The sequence below is a fragment of the Crinia signifera genome, chromosome 1, assembly GCF_055691185.1.
Source record: "Crinia signifera chromosome 1, ASM5569118v1, whole genome shotgun sequence".
NCBI classification, from domain to species: domain Eukaryota; kingdom Metazoa; phylum Chordata; class Amphibia; order Anura; family Myobatrachidae; genus Crinia; species Crinia signifera.
The window spans coordinates 472,390,063-472,407,136 of record NC_139217.1 but is presented as its reverse complement, the minus strand read 5'-3'; the positions used below and the strand labels follow the sequence as shown (position 1 = coordinate 472,407,136).

Here is a 17,074-nt window from a genome sequence, read left to right as displayed (position 1 = left end):
CTGCTCCTCCCACTATATAACTCAGTCTGTGGCCTCCTGCTGCCCCCATTCTGCAGGTGCCAGGACATATCAGCGCGATGCATATAACATGGTCACCGCTGTCACCAGCTCCACACAGAACGGAAGAGACATTGCGCTATACTTACACAGTAATAGCAGCTCCACCCTGTCTCTGTGTGCGCCATCTCTGTCACCTCCAGGGCGTTGTCATTGCGCAGGTAGCCCATGCGATGCAGGCAGCCATCGTGGAACACGCGGGAGCAGATCCGACATGGATAGAGGCTCTCGGCCGTCCACACCTCACAAATCTCACACATCTCATCATCGGTGACCTGCGGGGAGAAAACAACACAACATAATGACTGTACACACACATAGTACACTGCGTAACTCCTACGAGGCATAGCCGCGGTCTTGCAGCGAGGGGGTTAATGACTCGCTACCTGGGACTCTTAAATAATGAAATGTTCTTCCTTTTGCTGAGTGCACCAGGAGGCTGCGATGGAATATTGAGTGCAGGAACACTGATACAAATTGCTGAGGTATTGATCCCAGCAGTCTCTGGCTGCTAAATACCAGTGTTAGGCTGGTTTCACACACTCCGGCTCCTGCCGGACGGTGAAATCCCGCACGGCCAGGGAGCCGTGCCGCACTCAGCAGATTACAATGGTGGGGATGGCCACAGCCCGGCAGCCGTCCCTTCCAGTGGTGGGATCCGGCTGCAGCCGTGAGGCCGGGCCGTGGCCGTCCCGTGTGAATGGACACAATAGTGTCCATTAACAACTAATGTGTGCGGCACGGCTCCGTGGCCGTGCGGGATTTCACCGTCCGGCAGGAGCCGGAGTGTGTGAAACCAGCCTAAGGGTTACAGTATGTATTCGCAAAGACAGCGGGGGGCGGAAACTCAAGTGCTGCCTCCTCGGCTCCGGCTCCGAGTTCTCACCTAAGCCGGGAATCGCAAACAAAGAGCGAGATGGCGACATTGTAACTATGGATTGTGTTCTCTGCCAGATCACACAGGACAATACAAGCAGAGGCGCGCAGGGTTATGCCCCCGGGGGAGGGTACACCAAGGGCACCGGTGCGGCAGGATGGGACTTGTAGTGTTTACGCTCATTCTGCTTCTACAGAGCTATGGGGTCCATGTAAGGGGCTTCTTCCCATTTATCAGCATAATATGGATCTCTCACATACTCTGTTTCACTGGACATTGGGTTATTTTTATAAACAGATTGGATGTGCGGCAAATCCCAGATTATTGGAATACGGCAACAGATTAATTAAGATTTTAATAAGTAAATTGTTTATTTTTGTACAGTATACTATTTATATAGTTTGTGTTCTCTGTATTCCACTGGGATGCTGTTTGTATTGTGTATTGGCCATGAGAGTGTTCTCTGTAGTATATTATTCCACTGGTATGCTGTCTGTATTGCGTATTGGCCATGAGAGGGTTCTCTGTAGTACATTATTCCACTGGGATGCTGTCTGTATTGCGTATTGGCCATGAGAGTGTTCTCTGTAGTATATTATTCCACTGGGATGCTGTCTGTATTGCGTATTGGCCATTAGAGTGTTCTCTGTAGTACATTATTCCACTGGGATGCTGTCTGTATTGCGTATTGGCCATGAGAGTGTTCTCTGTAGTATATTATTCCACTGGGATGCTGTCTGTATTGCGTATTGGCCATTAGAGTGTTCTCTGTAGTACATTATTCCACTGGGATGCTGTCTGTATTGCGTATTGGCCATTAGAGTGTTCTCTGTTGTATAATGCTCTCTTACCTATAATGCTGCTCTGGGATGTTCTTTGTATTACATACAGATAACTAGAATGTTCTATGGCAAAGGTTCTCATACTGAGGGTCCTGACCATCTTAGTATGTGGTTGCGACTCCAGGTTCCCCTGTTATAGGGGTCAGCTGCCCACCCAGAATGATTGGGCCCACAGATAATATTGACGTCCTCTACTCAGACAAACCAACCATTTATTTATTATTTATTTATTCAAACTTCTTATATAGCGCACACATATTCCGCAGCGTTGTACAGATAACGGAGTACCCAGAGGAAACCCAAGCAAGCACAGAGAGAATATACAAACTCCACACAGTTAGCCACATGCTTATGCTCTCCCAGCATCATCCCGGCACCCTGATACCGGAAACCAGATAACAAACGCTAACCAATAGGAGCAAAGGTATCAGTTAGAGAGAGTGCAACTAAATCCCAAGCACTGATACCCGTCATAGGGCAGACATGCAAGTAGCCAATCAGAGAATCTCTATCATGCCCCAGAATAATAGTAACAGGCTGCACTATAAGCTATCGCTATGTCATTATTTATCAGGAGGTTATTAAACGGGGACAGACTGTCACAGAAATATGGCAGCTTGCAATTAGCAACATTTGTTTTAATGATACAATATTACCAATTAACTACATTTGCTATAATATTGGGTTATGAAGATTGTTAGGATGTTTACGTACCACAAACATGTTCCTCATATTTTTTCCAGTATATCATACTTGCCTACTTTTGAAAACTAGTTTCAGGGAGATTCCAGGTGCTAGTAAAATGCGCTGTGCCGCTTCAAACTGCGACCTGTCGCGCCGAAGGCGTGGCCGGCCCAATAATGGGCGGAGCTACACACCAGGTGGGTGTGACCCCCATTTTAATCATTCCTAGCAGCTGGGTAGCTCCCTGCCTGCCCTCCCTCCGTCCCTGCGCTGAAGAGATGCCATGTGCAGGCTTACGGCATCACTTCAGCGATCACCAGCTGCTATGCAGAGCAAAGCAGCGGTGAACTTCGGCTCCCCCCAATTACCCACGTGGAAAGGACAGCGGGTCAGTCTCCAAATAGCGGGACTGTCCTGCTGTAATTAGGACAATTGTGAGGTATGCTATAGTACTAAAAGCAGCAAATAAAGAAAAAAAAAAGAATAGAAGTATTGTACCTCATCCACACACAGCACCTGGTGCATTACATTTTATGGTGAGCACACACATGGTAATATAATGAACGGTATCATAATATTGCCCTGTCTGTACACAACGAACGACAAGCGCTACTGATAGTGAACTTAACAATATTGCTCATGAAGCAAATTGTCAAGTCTGTATGGGTAACACAGCATACCCCTTCCAAGTACTACACCCAGTACACCCAGCACCAAGCTACATTACACCCACCCACCCCATATTATGTACACAAAGCACCATATTACATTATACACAGCCCCCCATATATAACACACAGCACCATATTACATTATACACAGCCCACCCATATTACATTATACACAGCCCCCATATATAAACACACAGCACCATATTACATTATACACAGCCCACCCATATTACATTATACACAGCCCCCCATATATAACACACAGCACCATATTACATTATACACAGCCCACCCATATTACATTATACACAGCCCACCCATATTACATTATACACAGCCCCCATATGACATTATACACAGTCCCCCTTATGACATTATACACAGTCCCCCCATATGACATTATACACAGCCCCCCATATGACATTATACACAGACCCCCATATGACATTATACACAGTCCCCCCATATGACATTATACACAGCCCCCCATATGACATTATACACAGACCCCCATATGACATTATACACAGTCCCCCTATATGACATTATACACAGCCCCCCCCCCCCCATATGACATTATACACAGTCCCCCCATATGACATTATACACAGTCCCCCCATATGACATTATACACAGCCCCCCACACACACATTACACAGAGTACCCACAGGCATATGACAGCCCCCTCTCCCCCAGACTAGTACACATAGCCCCACAGTAAATCCTACAAGTGCCAGATTACACACAGCCCATCACTCCCCCAGTACACAGCACTTGCCTGGCTGTGTTGTCCCTTCCTGGGAGGTGCAGGGAGCTGGCAGTGTGGTGGATGCAGCACATGGCAGCCGGTGACAGGAGCAGGCCAGGAAGAGCGTTGCACGGAGCTCACTCTGTGTGAGTGGGTGGGCGGAGCCAGCATCTGAAGGAAGCCCTGACTGACGGACTCTCCTGTTCCTTCTGCTGTACGGACTTCCGCCCAATATACACAGCATCGGCTTCCCTCAACCCTGCGGTGCCGGCTGTCATGTACTGGATTGCAGGTCCCTCGGAAGTGGTGCGAGCACATGCGCAGTCCGGAATGAACTGAAGGCCCCACAAAAACCGGAAGGTGGGGGCAGGTTTGCGGGGCAGCGGGAGGCTCCTGCAAAAACCGGGAGCCTCCCGCTGAATGCGGGAGGGTAGGCAAGTCTGCAGTATATATATATATCTCTTATATATTTAGCCAGATCCGTCACTCAAAAGCAGTGTAGGTAATGGTGGGCGGGGTTCCACGGGTGATTGACAGGCCCATCCACCGTTATCCACACTGCAGAACCTGCATTACAAGTTCTACACATCCTATGTCCTACACAAAGCTCCTGCCCCTACTCTCCCACCACTCCCCATGTCTGGCCAAGTACCACCCAAACCCCGCCCCACGGCTGAACACCACCCCTCCACCCGAGCACACTGACTGTGACCCAGGATGCCTTTGCTGCAGTGGCTCATGTGTACTCTCTCCTCCTGCCAGCTCCTTCCTCCCTGGCCAGACATCCACAGTGAGTACTTCTGTACTCAGCGTACAGCCCCTGCTGAAGGTGGCATGGCACCCCCCACATGGGGGGGGGGGTGCCCACGATTTTCAGGAGGGGGGGTCACGGGTGGGGGGAGGGGTGCCCGCGATTTTCGGGAGGGGGGGGTCGCGGGTGGGGGAGGGGTGCTCGCGATTTTCTGGAGGGGGGGTCGCGAATTTCGGGAGGGGGGGTCGTGGGTGGGGGGAGGGGTGCCCGCGATTTTCGGGAGGGGGGGTCGCGGGTGGGGGGAGGGGTGCCCGCGAATTTCGGGAGGGGGGGTCGTGGGTGGAGTGCCCGTGATTTTCGGGAGGGGTGCCCGCGACTTTCGTGAGGGGGGGTCACGGGTGGGGGGAGGGGTGCCCGCGAATTTCGGGAGGGGGGGGTCGTGGGTGGGGGGAGGTGTGCCGCGATTTTAGGGAGGGGGGGTCGCCAATTTTGGGAGGGGGGTTGCAGGTGGGGGGAGGGGTGCCCACGAATTAGGGGGGGGTGTGTGTCACGGGTGGGGGGAGGGGTGCCCGCAAATTTCGGGAAGGGTGCCCGCGAATTGGGGGGTGTGTGTCACGGGTGGGGGGAGGGGTGCCCGCAAATTTCGGGAGGGGGGGTCACGGCTGGGGGGAGGGGTGCCCGCAAATTGGGGGGGTGTGTGTGTGTCGCGGGAGGGGTGCCCCGTGAATTGGGGTGTGTGTGTCGCTGGTGGGGGGAGGGGTGCCCGCGAATTTCGGGAGGGGGGTCTCGGGTGGGGGGAGGGGTGCCCACGAAAGGGATTCTCTCTCTCTCTCTGTGATCCCTCTTTCTCTCTCTGCGATCCCTCTCTCTCTATCTCTCTCTGCGATCTCTCTCTGTCTCTCTCTGCGACCCCTCTATCTCTCTCTGCGACCCCTCTCTCTCTCTGCGATCCCTCTCTATCTCTCTCTGCGATCTCTCTCTATCTCTCTCTGCGATCCCTCTCTCTCTCTGCGATCCCTTTCTATCTCTCTCTGCAATCTCTATCTCAATTACACTAGATCTCACACTCACATATATTTCTACTTCTAATGGGGCGTAGCCCCTCACAACGGTGTGAAGAGCGCCCGGAGGGCGTGATGAATCACCTAGTGTATATATATATATATATATATATACACACACACAAGTGGGCACAATTCAGACCTGCTTGCTAAGCTGCATTTAATCAGACCTTAGCGAGCAGGTGAACGCTGCTCTTCTGAAGACACGCCCCCTGCCGCCCGAAACTCCTCCCTACGCTGCGAGCAGTTGTGTACTCTTACACATGCCCACAATTTTTGTGACCCCCACCATGGGACAGGGGAGCGAATTCAGACCTGAACGTAGAAGTATGAATAGCGATAGTCAGCCTCATTGAATCTATTAATTCTTTGCATATTTATTGTCTTTGTGTAAATGAAAACTGTTCCATTATAAGAATGAATGTGCTGCCAACGAGTCCTGCGTCCTGTTCTCTTCTAATCAGCAGCATTAATAACCTTCCACTAATTAAAGGACACATCCTCTTCCGAACTAATGGCTTGCACTAAATTCATGAGACCCAATTACAACATTATACATCTGAGCCTTAGCTTAGAAGATAAAGGGCCGTTTGGCGCCCTGCGGAGATTCTGTGCCGCCTGCACCACGTCATACGGCGTTACCTTCTCTGCACGTGTTAGCTATCTCCTTCCAGGACTGGAGCGATGGCAGAGTCCGTGCAGGCTGCTAGGCTCAGTCACAGACAGATGGTAGAGAGATGCCATTTTCTGCCACGGTCTGTGCCCACAAAGCTGGTACAATACTGTCTATTTAGTGATAAAGTGGAGAGAGATAAGGGGCCTGAACGCACAGCTGCAAATTCAGTGTTCAGTTAAGCCGCCTGCCCACGACAGTGAAATACCGACTTGACAATAAATGTGCTCGCTGTGCGTATGGAGGTGTGCGTACGGAGGTGTGCGTACGGAGGTGTGTGTACGGATGTGTGCGTACGGAGGTGTGAGTACGGAGGTGTGCGTACGGAGGTGTGCGTATGAAGGTGTGCGTACGGAGGTGTGCATACGGAGGTGTGCGTACGGATGTGTGCGTACGGATGTGTGCGTACGGATGTGTGCGTACGGAGGTGTGCGTACGGAGGTGTGCGTACGGAGGTGTGCGTACGGAGGTGTGCGTACGGAGGTGTGAGTACGGAGGTGTGCGTACGGAGGTGTGCGTACGGAGGTGTGCGTACGGAGGTGTGAGTACGGAGGTGTGAGTACGGAGGTGTGCGTACGGAGGTGTGAGTACGGAGGTGTGCGTACGGAGGTGTGCGTACGAAGGTGTGCGTACGGAGGTGTGCGTACGGAGGTGTGCGTACGGAGGTGTGCGTACGGAGGTGTGCGTACGGAGGTGTGCGTACGGATGTGTGCGTATGGAGGTGTGCGTACGGAGGTGTGCGTACGGAGGTGTGCGTACGGAGGTGTGCGTATATGGATGTGTGCGTATGGATGTATGGATGTGTGCGTATGGATGTGTGCGTATGATATGTGCGTATGGATGTGTGCGTATGGATGTGTGCGTATATGGATGTATGGATGTGTGCGTATGGATGTGTGCGTATGGATGTGTGCGTATATGGATGTATGGATGTGTGCGTATGATATGTGCGTATGGATGTGTGCGTATGGATGTGTGCATATGATATGTGCGTATGGATGTGTGTATGGATGTGTGCCGCTATACAAAAATGTCCAAAACCCAGTGTTACAGGCTCAGCATCGAAATACTTTTACACTGGGCACAAGTCATCGTAGGATCACAGTAGCCAGAGACAGGTATATCAGGTATGGCCTGGTTCTGACATAACCGACCCTCCCCTAACACAGGTATGGACTGGTGCTGACATCACACACCCTCCCCTAATACAGGTATATCCGGCCTGGTGCTGACATCACACACCCTCCCCTAATACAGGTATACCCGGCCTGGTGCAGATGTCACACACCCTCCCCTAATACAGGTATACCCGGCCTGGTGCTGACGTCACACACCCTACCCTAATACAGGTATATCCGGCCTGGTGCTGACGTCACACACCCGCCCCTAATACAGGTATACCCGGCCTGGTGCTGATGTCACACACCTTCCCCCTAATACAGGTCTATCCGGCCTGGTGCTGACGTCACACACCCGCCCCTAATACAGGCATATCCGGCCTGGTGCTGACGTCACACATCCGCCCCTAATACAGGTATATCCGGCCTGGTGCTGACGTCACACACCCTCCCCTAATACAGGCGTATCCGGCCTGGTACTGACGTCACACACCCTCCCCTACTACAGGTATATCCGGCCTGGTTTTGACTTCACACACCCGCCCCTAATACAGGCATATCCGGGTTGGTGCTGACATCTGACTTGATTAGAAAAGTTAGCAGCCTGATGGTCAGCAACATGGAGTCGTGACCCCATAGTGAGAATGTAGGGACCCACTTTGGGGTCAGGACCCACTGTTTTAGAATCAGTGGGTTAACATATTAAATGCTCATTAAAAAACTATATGTAAAATAAGTCCAATTGCTTTTATAGGATAGTTATCCTTCTACATTGCGGTATAAGCTCTGCTATCCATTTTTTTTCTTTTCTTAAAGTTCCTGGGATTGACTGTCCCTTCCCCAGCATCTGCTAGGGAGGCTGCTCCTGTCATAGCGCCACCATCTCCCCCTAGGGGGTGCTGTATTTTTTCCAGAAAAAGAAAGAGGAGAAGAAGAAAGAAGAACAGAAGAAGGAGCAGAATAAAAGAAGAAAGAAGAGCAGAAGAAAGAGCAAGAAGAAGCGCAAAAAAAAGAAAATAATAAGAAAGAAGAGCAGAAGACAAAAGAGCAGAAGAAGAGCAGAAGAAGAGCAGACGAAGAAAATCAGGAAGAAGGGCAGAAGAAGAAAAGAAGAAGAAGGAAGAAGAGCAGTAGATGATAGAGCAGAAGAAATGAAGAAGAAATAAGAAAAGAAGAAGAAAGAGCAGAACAAAACTAAAGAAAAGAAGAAAGAACAGAAGAAAAGAAAAAGAAAAAAGAGCAGAAGAAGAAAGAGCAAAATAAAAGAAGAAGAAAGAAGAGCAGAAGAATAAAAACAGAAGAAAAGAAGAAGGAAGAGCAGAAGAAAAGAAGAAGAAAGAAGAGCAGAAGAATAAAAACAGAAGAAAAGAAGAAGGAAGAGCAGAAGAAAATACGAAGAAAGAAGAGCAGAAGAAAAGACGAAGAAAGAAGGGCAGAAGAAGAAAGAGCAGAAGAAAAGACGTAGAAAGAAGAGCAGAAGAAAAGATGAAGAAAGAAGAGCAGAAGAAAAGATGAAGAAAGAAGAGCAGAAGAAAAGACGAAGACAGAGCAGAAGAAAAGATGAAGAAAGAAGCGCAGAAGAAAAGATGAAGAAAGGCGCAGAAGAAAAGATGAAGAAAGAAGAGCAGAAGAAAAGATGAAGAAAGAAGAGTAGAAGAAAAGACGAAGAAAGAAGAGCAGAAGAAAAGACGAAGAAAGAAGAGCAGAAGAAAAGACGAAGAAAGAAGCGCAGAAGAAAAGATGAAGAAAGAAGCGCAGAAGAAAAGACGAAGAAAGAAGAGCAGAAGAAGAAAGAGCAGACGAAAAGACGAAGAAAGAAGAGCAGAAGAAAAGATGAAGAAAGAAGAGCAGAAGAAAAGATGAAGATAGAAGAGCAGAAGAAAAGACGAAGATAGAAGAGCAGAAGAAAAGACGAAGAAAGAAGAGCAGAAGAAAAGACGAAGAAAGAAGAGCAGAAGAAAAGACGAAGAAAGAAGTGCATAAGAAAAGACAAAGAAAGAAGAGCCGAAGAAGAAAAAAGATAAAATAGAATTCACTAGTATGAACCAAATGTATAATTAGTTAAAAGTGGAATTATAATACCCAACATTGAGCTCAATTAATATGGGTGCCAAAAACACCAATCTCAGTTCTGGAGGCCATTGGATGTACAGTACCTGGATGTAACCACATTATAGATACTTGGCCCTCACTCCTCCTTCCCACCCATTAGATGATGTCCTAATGCTCATCTATACTCTCTCACCTCTTCTCGTTGGTCCAGGCTGATCTCAGGGGAGTCATCATCATTCAGCGCCCGTGTAGGTCTGATGAAGGCCGGTGGGGTAAAACGTGTTGTTTTCTCAAATTCATCAGGTTCTACCCCTCTCCCATCGCGTAGCCTTTCCCAGGCTGCCCGGTTTATGGGGTTCTCCTGTCGAGTCTGACAAGGGGAACCACTCTCATCTTTCTCCTCCTCCAGCACCTGATCCAGAATGTCCGCTTTGCTGCTCTTCCTGATGCAGCCCTCGGATTTTCTCTTGGCGGGCGGCTTGTCCTTCACCCCATCCTTAAACGCGGAAACTGCAATGCTGACCTTCTGCACCTGCTCCACAGTCTGCCGCTTGGACATCAGAACACCCATCCTCCTGGGGAGAGAGACAAGGTTAGGCTGAAATGGGAATCTGACATTTAGTCCCCAAAAAGCAGGCACTGTATAGGGTCATCGGGTCCCCCATTGACACCCCACATATAATCTTTTGTGGCAGTCAAGGGGGCATAGAAATCAAAATATTTGCCCACCTTTCCAAAAGGGCTGGGAGCACCACCCAGTTTTTGCAAAACTCATGGTCATTACGGGAGGGTAGGCGAGTATGGGCAAATGCATTTATTGTGTGTGCATGAAGGGTAAATACTGGCTGCTTTTGCATGTAGCCCTCAAATACTGGTCAGCTTTCTGCCAACACTGCAATACACTGTACATATGAATTTGGACACGCCCCTTGCTTTTTTTTTTTTTGCTTTGATCCCAAAGGTTCAGACCCATCATTCATACTCACAGTCTAAAAGTAAATGATCCTCTACTTGCCTAGGTCATTACATAACGACATGTATGCAAATAAGCCACGCCCTTTCTGGAGCATGTTATGCCACTTGTACGGCGGCCAATGTCTTACCTATTGTGTATGCTGAGCGTAACTCAGGCCGGTGTAAAACATTATCTCACCTGCAGGCTATAATTAAGGCTCATCAGGGCAAGTAGAGGACACTGTAGCCGAGAAGATTCGGTTCATAGGTCTACAGCAGACATGTCCAAACTATGGCCTTCCAGCTGTTGTGAAGTCCCATCATGCCTTGCCACAGTTTCGCTATTAGGGAATGCTAAAGCTGTGGCAAGGCATGCTGGGAGGTGTAGTTTCACAACAGCAGGAGGGACAAAGTTTGGACATGCCTGGTCTACAGTGTCTAGGCCAACACCAAAAGGACGACCTAGATAAAATGATGGCATTCAACAGGTTGACAATGACAAAACATTCACATAAGCAAACAGTCGACGTGAAAAAGGTTGACACTTGAAAAAGTCGACATGAGTTTTTTCACATTTCTTTACATTTTTGGGACTTTTTTTATATTGTAACATCCACATGACTCTGATTGGGAACGTTAAAGATCCTAGCCCAAAGTATGGGGAGCGAAGAAAGCCATCCAAGGGTGCATGCTAGACTAATTGGGGACCATGTTGAACGCTGTCGACATTGACACGAAAAACTTAAAAATCTCGTCATCTTTTTCATGTGTCAACCTTTTACGTGTCAATCTTTTTTTCTTGACTGTTGACCCACACATTGTAAACATTACCATCTGCACCCAAACTTAGGTCATTTGGTGATCTACACAGTGTAACAATGTCGCTGCAGCCCGAACGGTGGCTAGTGGGAGCCGGCGTTGTAGGAGCGCATGGACTATGCAAATTCCAACGGGTCAGGCTGTATGTATGGAACCTGCGTTGGTGCCTTGGAGGAGACAGATGCTAGAGGTCCCACTGAGTAGCGTATAACGCTATCCGGAAGTTACAGATTCCGGGTAGCATTATATATTTCCCCTGGCAATGAGCATGTAACCCCTTGGCAATGGGCATGTAACTTCCTGGTCAACGAGCATAAAACCCACTGGCAATAAATAAGAAACCCCTGGAAATGAGCAGCAAACCCTGCCAATGAACATTTAACCACTGGCAAGGAGCATTACACCCCTGGCAAAGAGCATATAACCCCTGGCAATGAGCATGAAACTGCTGGCAATGAGTAAGAAGCCCCTGGCAATGAGCATGTAACCCCTGGCAATGAGCATCACACCCCTGGCAAAGAGCATGTAACCCCTGGCAATGAGCATGAAACTGCTGACAATGAGTAAGAAGCCCCTGGCAATGAGTATGTAACCCCTGGCAACTAACATAAAACTTCTGCAACTAACATGAAACCCATGGCAACAAGCATGTAACTCCTGGCTATGAGCATGTAACCGCTGGCAACAAGCATGTATCCCCTGGCAATGAGCATGTAACCCCTAGCAATGAACATGTAACTCCAGGCAGCAAACATTTAGGTAAAAAATGATAATAAATGTAAACAGGATTGTTTCTGGCAGGACGCAACATTTCTAGTTCCACCACCGGATCTACAGGTCCCATTGTCCCATTGCTCGCATCAGGCCCTTTCTCTCACAGAGTGCAACTAAGCTGATCATCCACTCATTAGTCATTTCACGGCTTGACTACTGTAATGCTCTTCTCACTGGCCTCGCTCAATCCCAACTAGCTCCTCTCCAATCTGTCCTCAATGCTGCAGCCAGGCTTATCTTCCTCTCCCGCCGCTCTACTTCTGCCACTCCCATTCAACATAATCTGCACTGGCTTCCATTCCCCTACAGAATCCTCTTCAAACACCTCACACTCACATACAGGGCCATCTCTAATTCCATTGTTCCATATATCTCTAACCTCATCTCCATTCATACACCCTCCCGCCCTCTACGGTCAGCTGACGACTGTCGTCTCTCCTCCACCCTGATCACTGCTTCCCATGCTAGAGTACAGGACTTTGCCCGTGCTGCACCCCTTCAGTGGAACGCACTCCCTCGCTCCATTAGACTCTCCCCGACCTTGCAAAGCTTCAAACGGGCACTGAAAACTCACCTATTCATCAAAGCGTACCCTTCCACTGCATAAACCAGCTGGTTCTCCGACCCCTTGCCTGTTTACATCCTGCTATCTAACCACCACCCCCTGGCTTGCACCTCTTGTAATCTGTCTGTCTCCCCTTCCTACTAGATTGTAAGCTCCTCCGAGTAGGGCCCTCTTCCCTCCTGTTGTCAAAGCCCTCTTCTCTTCACATGTCACTCACAGCTCTCCTATACTCCAACACTCAGTAACCATCTTCGTCCGCATACTCATCTCCATCATTGGCCTCAAGCCTCTAGCTGTATGTTGATTTCGTCCTCACTACTTACATTTAAGCTGTAATGTGTATTGAACTGTGGTGCTCCTTATTTGTATTTTTGTTATTTATTTAATGTTATGCCAAGTTTTGTCTCCCTGTATTGTTCCTTTGTACGGTGCTGCGAAACACTTGTGGCGCCTTATAAATAAAATTATAATAATAATAATAATTGTCAGCGCCGTGGGTCAGAGGCCTGAGACAGTTGCATTTTGGATTCCGGCATTGGGCCTGTTCCCCCCACTCTCGTGGACCAGCGCCGCGTCTCTATTGCCCTGAATATTATATTGTTCCCAACACTTGCATAATACAATAGCCCACACGGCATAGAATATGTATCAGCCATTTGTGCCGAGCCGCTGACAGCTCCTCGCACAGATAACGGGAACCTGGGCCTAGCTGCTATTTATAGAGAACAGACAAAAGCCGCTGTGCTGCTCTGATGTTTGTTCCTCATCACAACACATCACAAGGGGAGCAGACAGCTGAGGGACAAGGACCTTTGCTGCAATGAGAAGCGGAGGCATAATGCACCAGTTTGATCCGTGTGAATAGCGGGTTGGGGGGGGTCTGGGTAATGTGCGGCTTGACAGACTGTGACACCACACTTTGAAGAGTAATGACTGCTCAGAGGCGGATTCGCAGCCGGCGTGCCACAGCTGATGCACAGAGATGGAATGAATCTTGTAGCCGTGTGCTGGAGTCAACTCCAGTGTGTGTGTGTCGCGCAGCGTCTGTCAGCGTGGAAAACATGGCGTTACGGAAGAGCAGTGAGCAGGGCTGACAGGCGGGGGTGCAGAGAGCATTTCTCAAGTACTGGAGCGCCGCAGAGGCACAAGTGAGGGCCAGGGTGCATGTGGGGCGCAGAGAGCGTTTCCCAAGTACTGGAGCGCCGCAGAGGCACAAGTGAGGGCTAGGGTGCATGTGGGGCGCAGAGAGCATTTCTCAAGTACTGGAGCACCGCAGAGGCACAAGTGAGGGCTAGGGTGCATGTGGGGGCGCAGACAGTGTTTCTCAAGTACTGGAGCGCCGCAGAGGCACAAGTGAGGGCTAGGGTGCATGTGGGGGCGCAGAGAGCGTTTCTAAAGTACTGGAGCGCCGCAGAGGCACAAGTGAGGGCTAGGGTGAATGTGGGGCGCAGAGAGCATTTCTCAAGTACTGGAGCGCCGCAGAGGCACAAGTGAGGACTAGGGTGCATGTGGGGGTGCAGAGAGCGTTTCTAAAGTACTGGAGCGCCGCAGAGGCACAAGTGAGGGCTAGGGTGCATGTGGGGGCGCAGAGAGCGTTTATAAAGTACTGGAGCGCCGCAGAGGCACAAGTGAGGGCTAGGGTGCATGTGGGGTGCAGAGAGCGTTTCTCAAGTACTGGAGCGCCGCAGAGGCACGAGTGAGGGCTAGGGTGGATGTGGGGGCGCAGAGAGCGTTTCAAAAGTACTGGAGTGCCGCAGAGGCACGAGTGAGGGCTAGGGTGGATGTGGGGGCGCAGAGAGTGTTTCAAAAGTACTGGAGCGCCGCAGAGACACAAGTGAGGGCTAGGGTTCATGTGGGACGCAGAGAGCTTTTTCTCAAGTACTGGAGCGCCGCAGAGGCACAAGTGAGGGCTAGGGTGCATGTGGGGTGCAGAGAACGTTTCTCAAGTACTGGAGCGCCGCAGAGGCATGAGTGAGGGCTAGGGTGCATGTGGGGGCGCAGAGAGCGTTTCTAAAGTACTGGAGCGCCGCAGAGGCACAAGTGAGGGCTAGGGTGCATGTGGGGCGCAGAGAGCATTGCTCAAGTACTGGAGCGCCGCAGAGGCACAAGTGAGGGCTAGGGTGCATGTGGGGCGCAGAGAGCATTTCTCAAGTACTGGAGCGCCGAAGAGGCACAAGTGAGGGCTAGGGTGCATGTGGGGCGCAGAGAGCTTTTTCTCAAGTACTGGAGCGCCGCAGAGGCACAAGTGAGGGCTAGGGTGCATGTGGGGGCGCAGAGAGCGTTTCTAAAGTACTGGAGCGCCGCAGAGGCACAAGTGAGGGCTAGGGTGCATGTGGGGTGCAGAGAGCGTTTCTCAAGTACTGGAGCGCCGCAGAGGCACGAGTGAGGGCTAGGGTGGATGTGGGGGCGCAGAGAGCGTTTCAAAAGTACTGGGGCGCCGCAGAGGTACGAGTGAGGGCTAGGGTGGATGTGGGGGCGCAGAGAGTGTTTCAAAAGTACTGGAGCGCCGCAGAGACACAAGTGAGGGCTAGGGTGCATGTGGGGGCGCAGAGAGCGTTTCTAAAGTACTGGAGCGCCACAGAGGCACAAGTGAGGGCTAGGGTGCATGTGGGGCGCAAAGTGCGTTTCAAAAGTACTGGAGCGCTGCAGAGGCACAAGTGAGGGCTAGGGTGCATGTGGGGTGCAGAGAGCGTTTCTAAAGTACTGGAGCGCCGCAGAGGCATGAGTGAGGGCTAGGGTGCATGTGGGGGCACAGAGAGCGTTTCTAAAGTACTGGAGCGCCGCAGAGGTACGAGTGAGGGCTAGGGTGCATGTGGGGTGCAGAGAGCGTTTCTAAAGTACTGGAGCGCCGCAGAGGCATGAGTGAGGGCTAGGGTGCATGTGGGGGCACAGAGAGCGTTTCTAAAGTACTGGAGCGCCGCAGAGGCATGAGTGAGGGCTAGGGTGCATGTGGGGGCACAGAGAGCGTTTCTCAAGTACTGGAGCGCCGCAGAGGTACGAGTGAGGGCTAGGGTGCATGTGGGGTGCAGAGAGCGTTTCTAAAGTACTGGAGCGCCGCAGAGGCATGAGTGAGGGCTAGGGTGCATGTTGGGGCACAGAGAGCGTTTCTAAAGTACTGGAGCGCCGCAGAGGCATGAGTGAGGGCTAGGGTGCATGTGGGGGCACAGAGAGCGTTTCTCAAGTACTGGAGCGCCGCAGAGGTACGAGTGAGGGCTAGGGTGCATGTGGGGCGCAGAGAGTGTTTCAAAAGTACTGGAGCGCCGCAGAGGCACAAGTGAGGGCTAGGGTGCATGTGGGGCGCAGAGAGTGTTTCAAAAGTACTGGAGCGCCGCAGAGGCACAAGTGAGGGCTAGGGTGCATGTGGGGCACAGAGAGCGTTTCTAAAGTACTGGAGCGCCGCAGAGGCATAAGTGAGGGCTAGGGTGCATGTGGGGGCACAGAGAGCGTTTCTAAAGTACTGGAGCGCCGCAGAGGCACAAGTGAGGGCTAGGGTGCATGTGGGGGCGCAGAGAGCGTTTCTAAAGTACTGGAGCGCTGCAGAGGCACGAGTGAAGGATAGGGTGCGGGCAGGGGGTGGGTATTTCTTCATTTTTTTTGGGGGGGGGGGGGGGGGCGTTACCCAGCTCATTAGTCGTTAGTCTATGAATATACGCATTCTAACGAGGAGGTCTGAATTGCTTGGAGTGTAAGCTCCATAGAGCCACATAGAGGTAATTACTGGTGGACTCCACATACAGACCGGACCATTTTATTTTCCCCACATTTCCCATCTTATTATCTGCAAAGCTCATGCACATTTTAATCTTGCCATCCCCACTGGGAAGTAGTACAGCATTAGATAGAACGAGCGCTGCATAGGCTCGAGTGAATATAAGAGCCGTGAATTTGATGGTTGTAAATATAGAAGTGATTGCAAAGTGCCCAGGGGAAATAGGAGGTTGATTGGCAGTTAGATCTGCCAATCAGGTAGCATAGGGGCGTCAGCTTAGAGAGGGGTGTATTAGGTGATGCTGGCAGGAAGGACTTCCTCTTTGAGTCTGGATCCCCACCCTCCCTATCCCTTTCCATCTATGCTACCTGGCCTCCGGGCCATTCACCAAATTGGTTTCTATAGCTTCAATTATATATCGGCGAGAAGGCGCGCTCGACCAGCAGTCAGGTGGTCTCTGTGCAGTATTGCCCCCCTTTGCCAGGACGGCGGGCGAGTCCCGGCTCAAGCTGCGGGACATTGGACACTTCACGGAAGTGTCCTCGCCAGGCCATAGAAGGGGTGGTATGTCCATCACAGCGTGGGCTGTACCCCACAAGAAGGGGTGTTGTCAGATTGGGGCGCTTCGGACGCTACCATTTATTTCTAGGCATAAGAGTTAAGTAAAGGTATGAGCCAAACAGCATAATTCATTAGGCGCCTTATAATACAGGGATAAC

At 50.6% G+C, this 17,074-nt stretch overlaps 1 protein-coding gene across 3 annotated transcripts in view; it reads right to left on the bottom strand.

Annotated features, from left to right (window-relative positions):
- Window positions 1-17,074, bottom strand: part of PHF24 (PHD finger protein 24) — a 146,817-nt gene that overhangs the window by 53,767 nt on the left and 75,976 nt on the right. For 2 of the 3 annotated variants that reach the window (XM_083155428.1, XM_083155427.1), the window contains exons 2-3: window positions 9,728-10,109; window positions 147-332 (exon numbers count right to left, since the gene is read on the bottom strand). In XM_083155428.1, the coding sequence (XP_083011554.1) occupies window positions 147-332; window positions 9,728-10,105 (564 nt within the window). In that variant the 5' untranslated portion in view covers window positions 10,106-10,109. The remainder of the gene's footprint in view (window positions 1-146; window positions 333-9,727; window positions 10,110-17,074) is intronic. The other variant, XM_083155429.1, reaches the window with a different exon arrangement.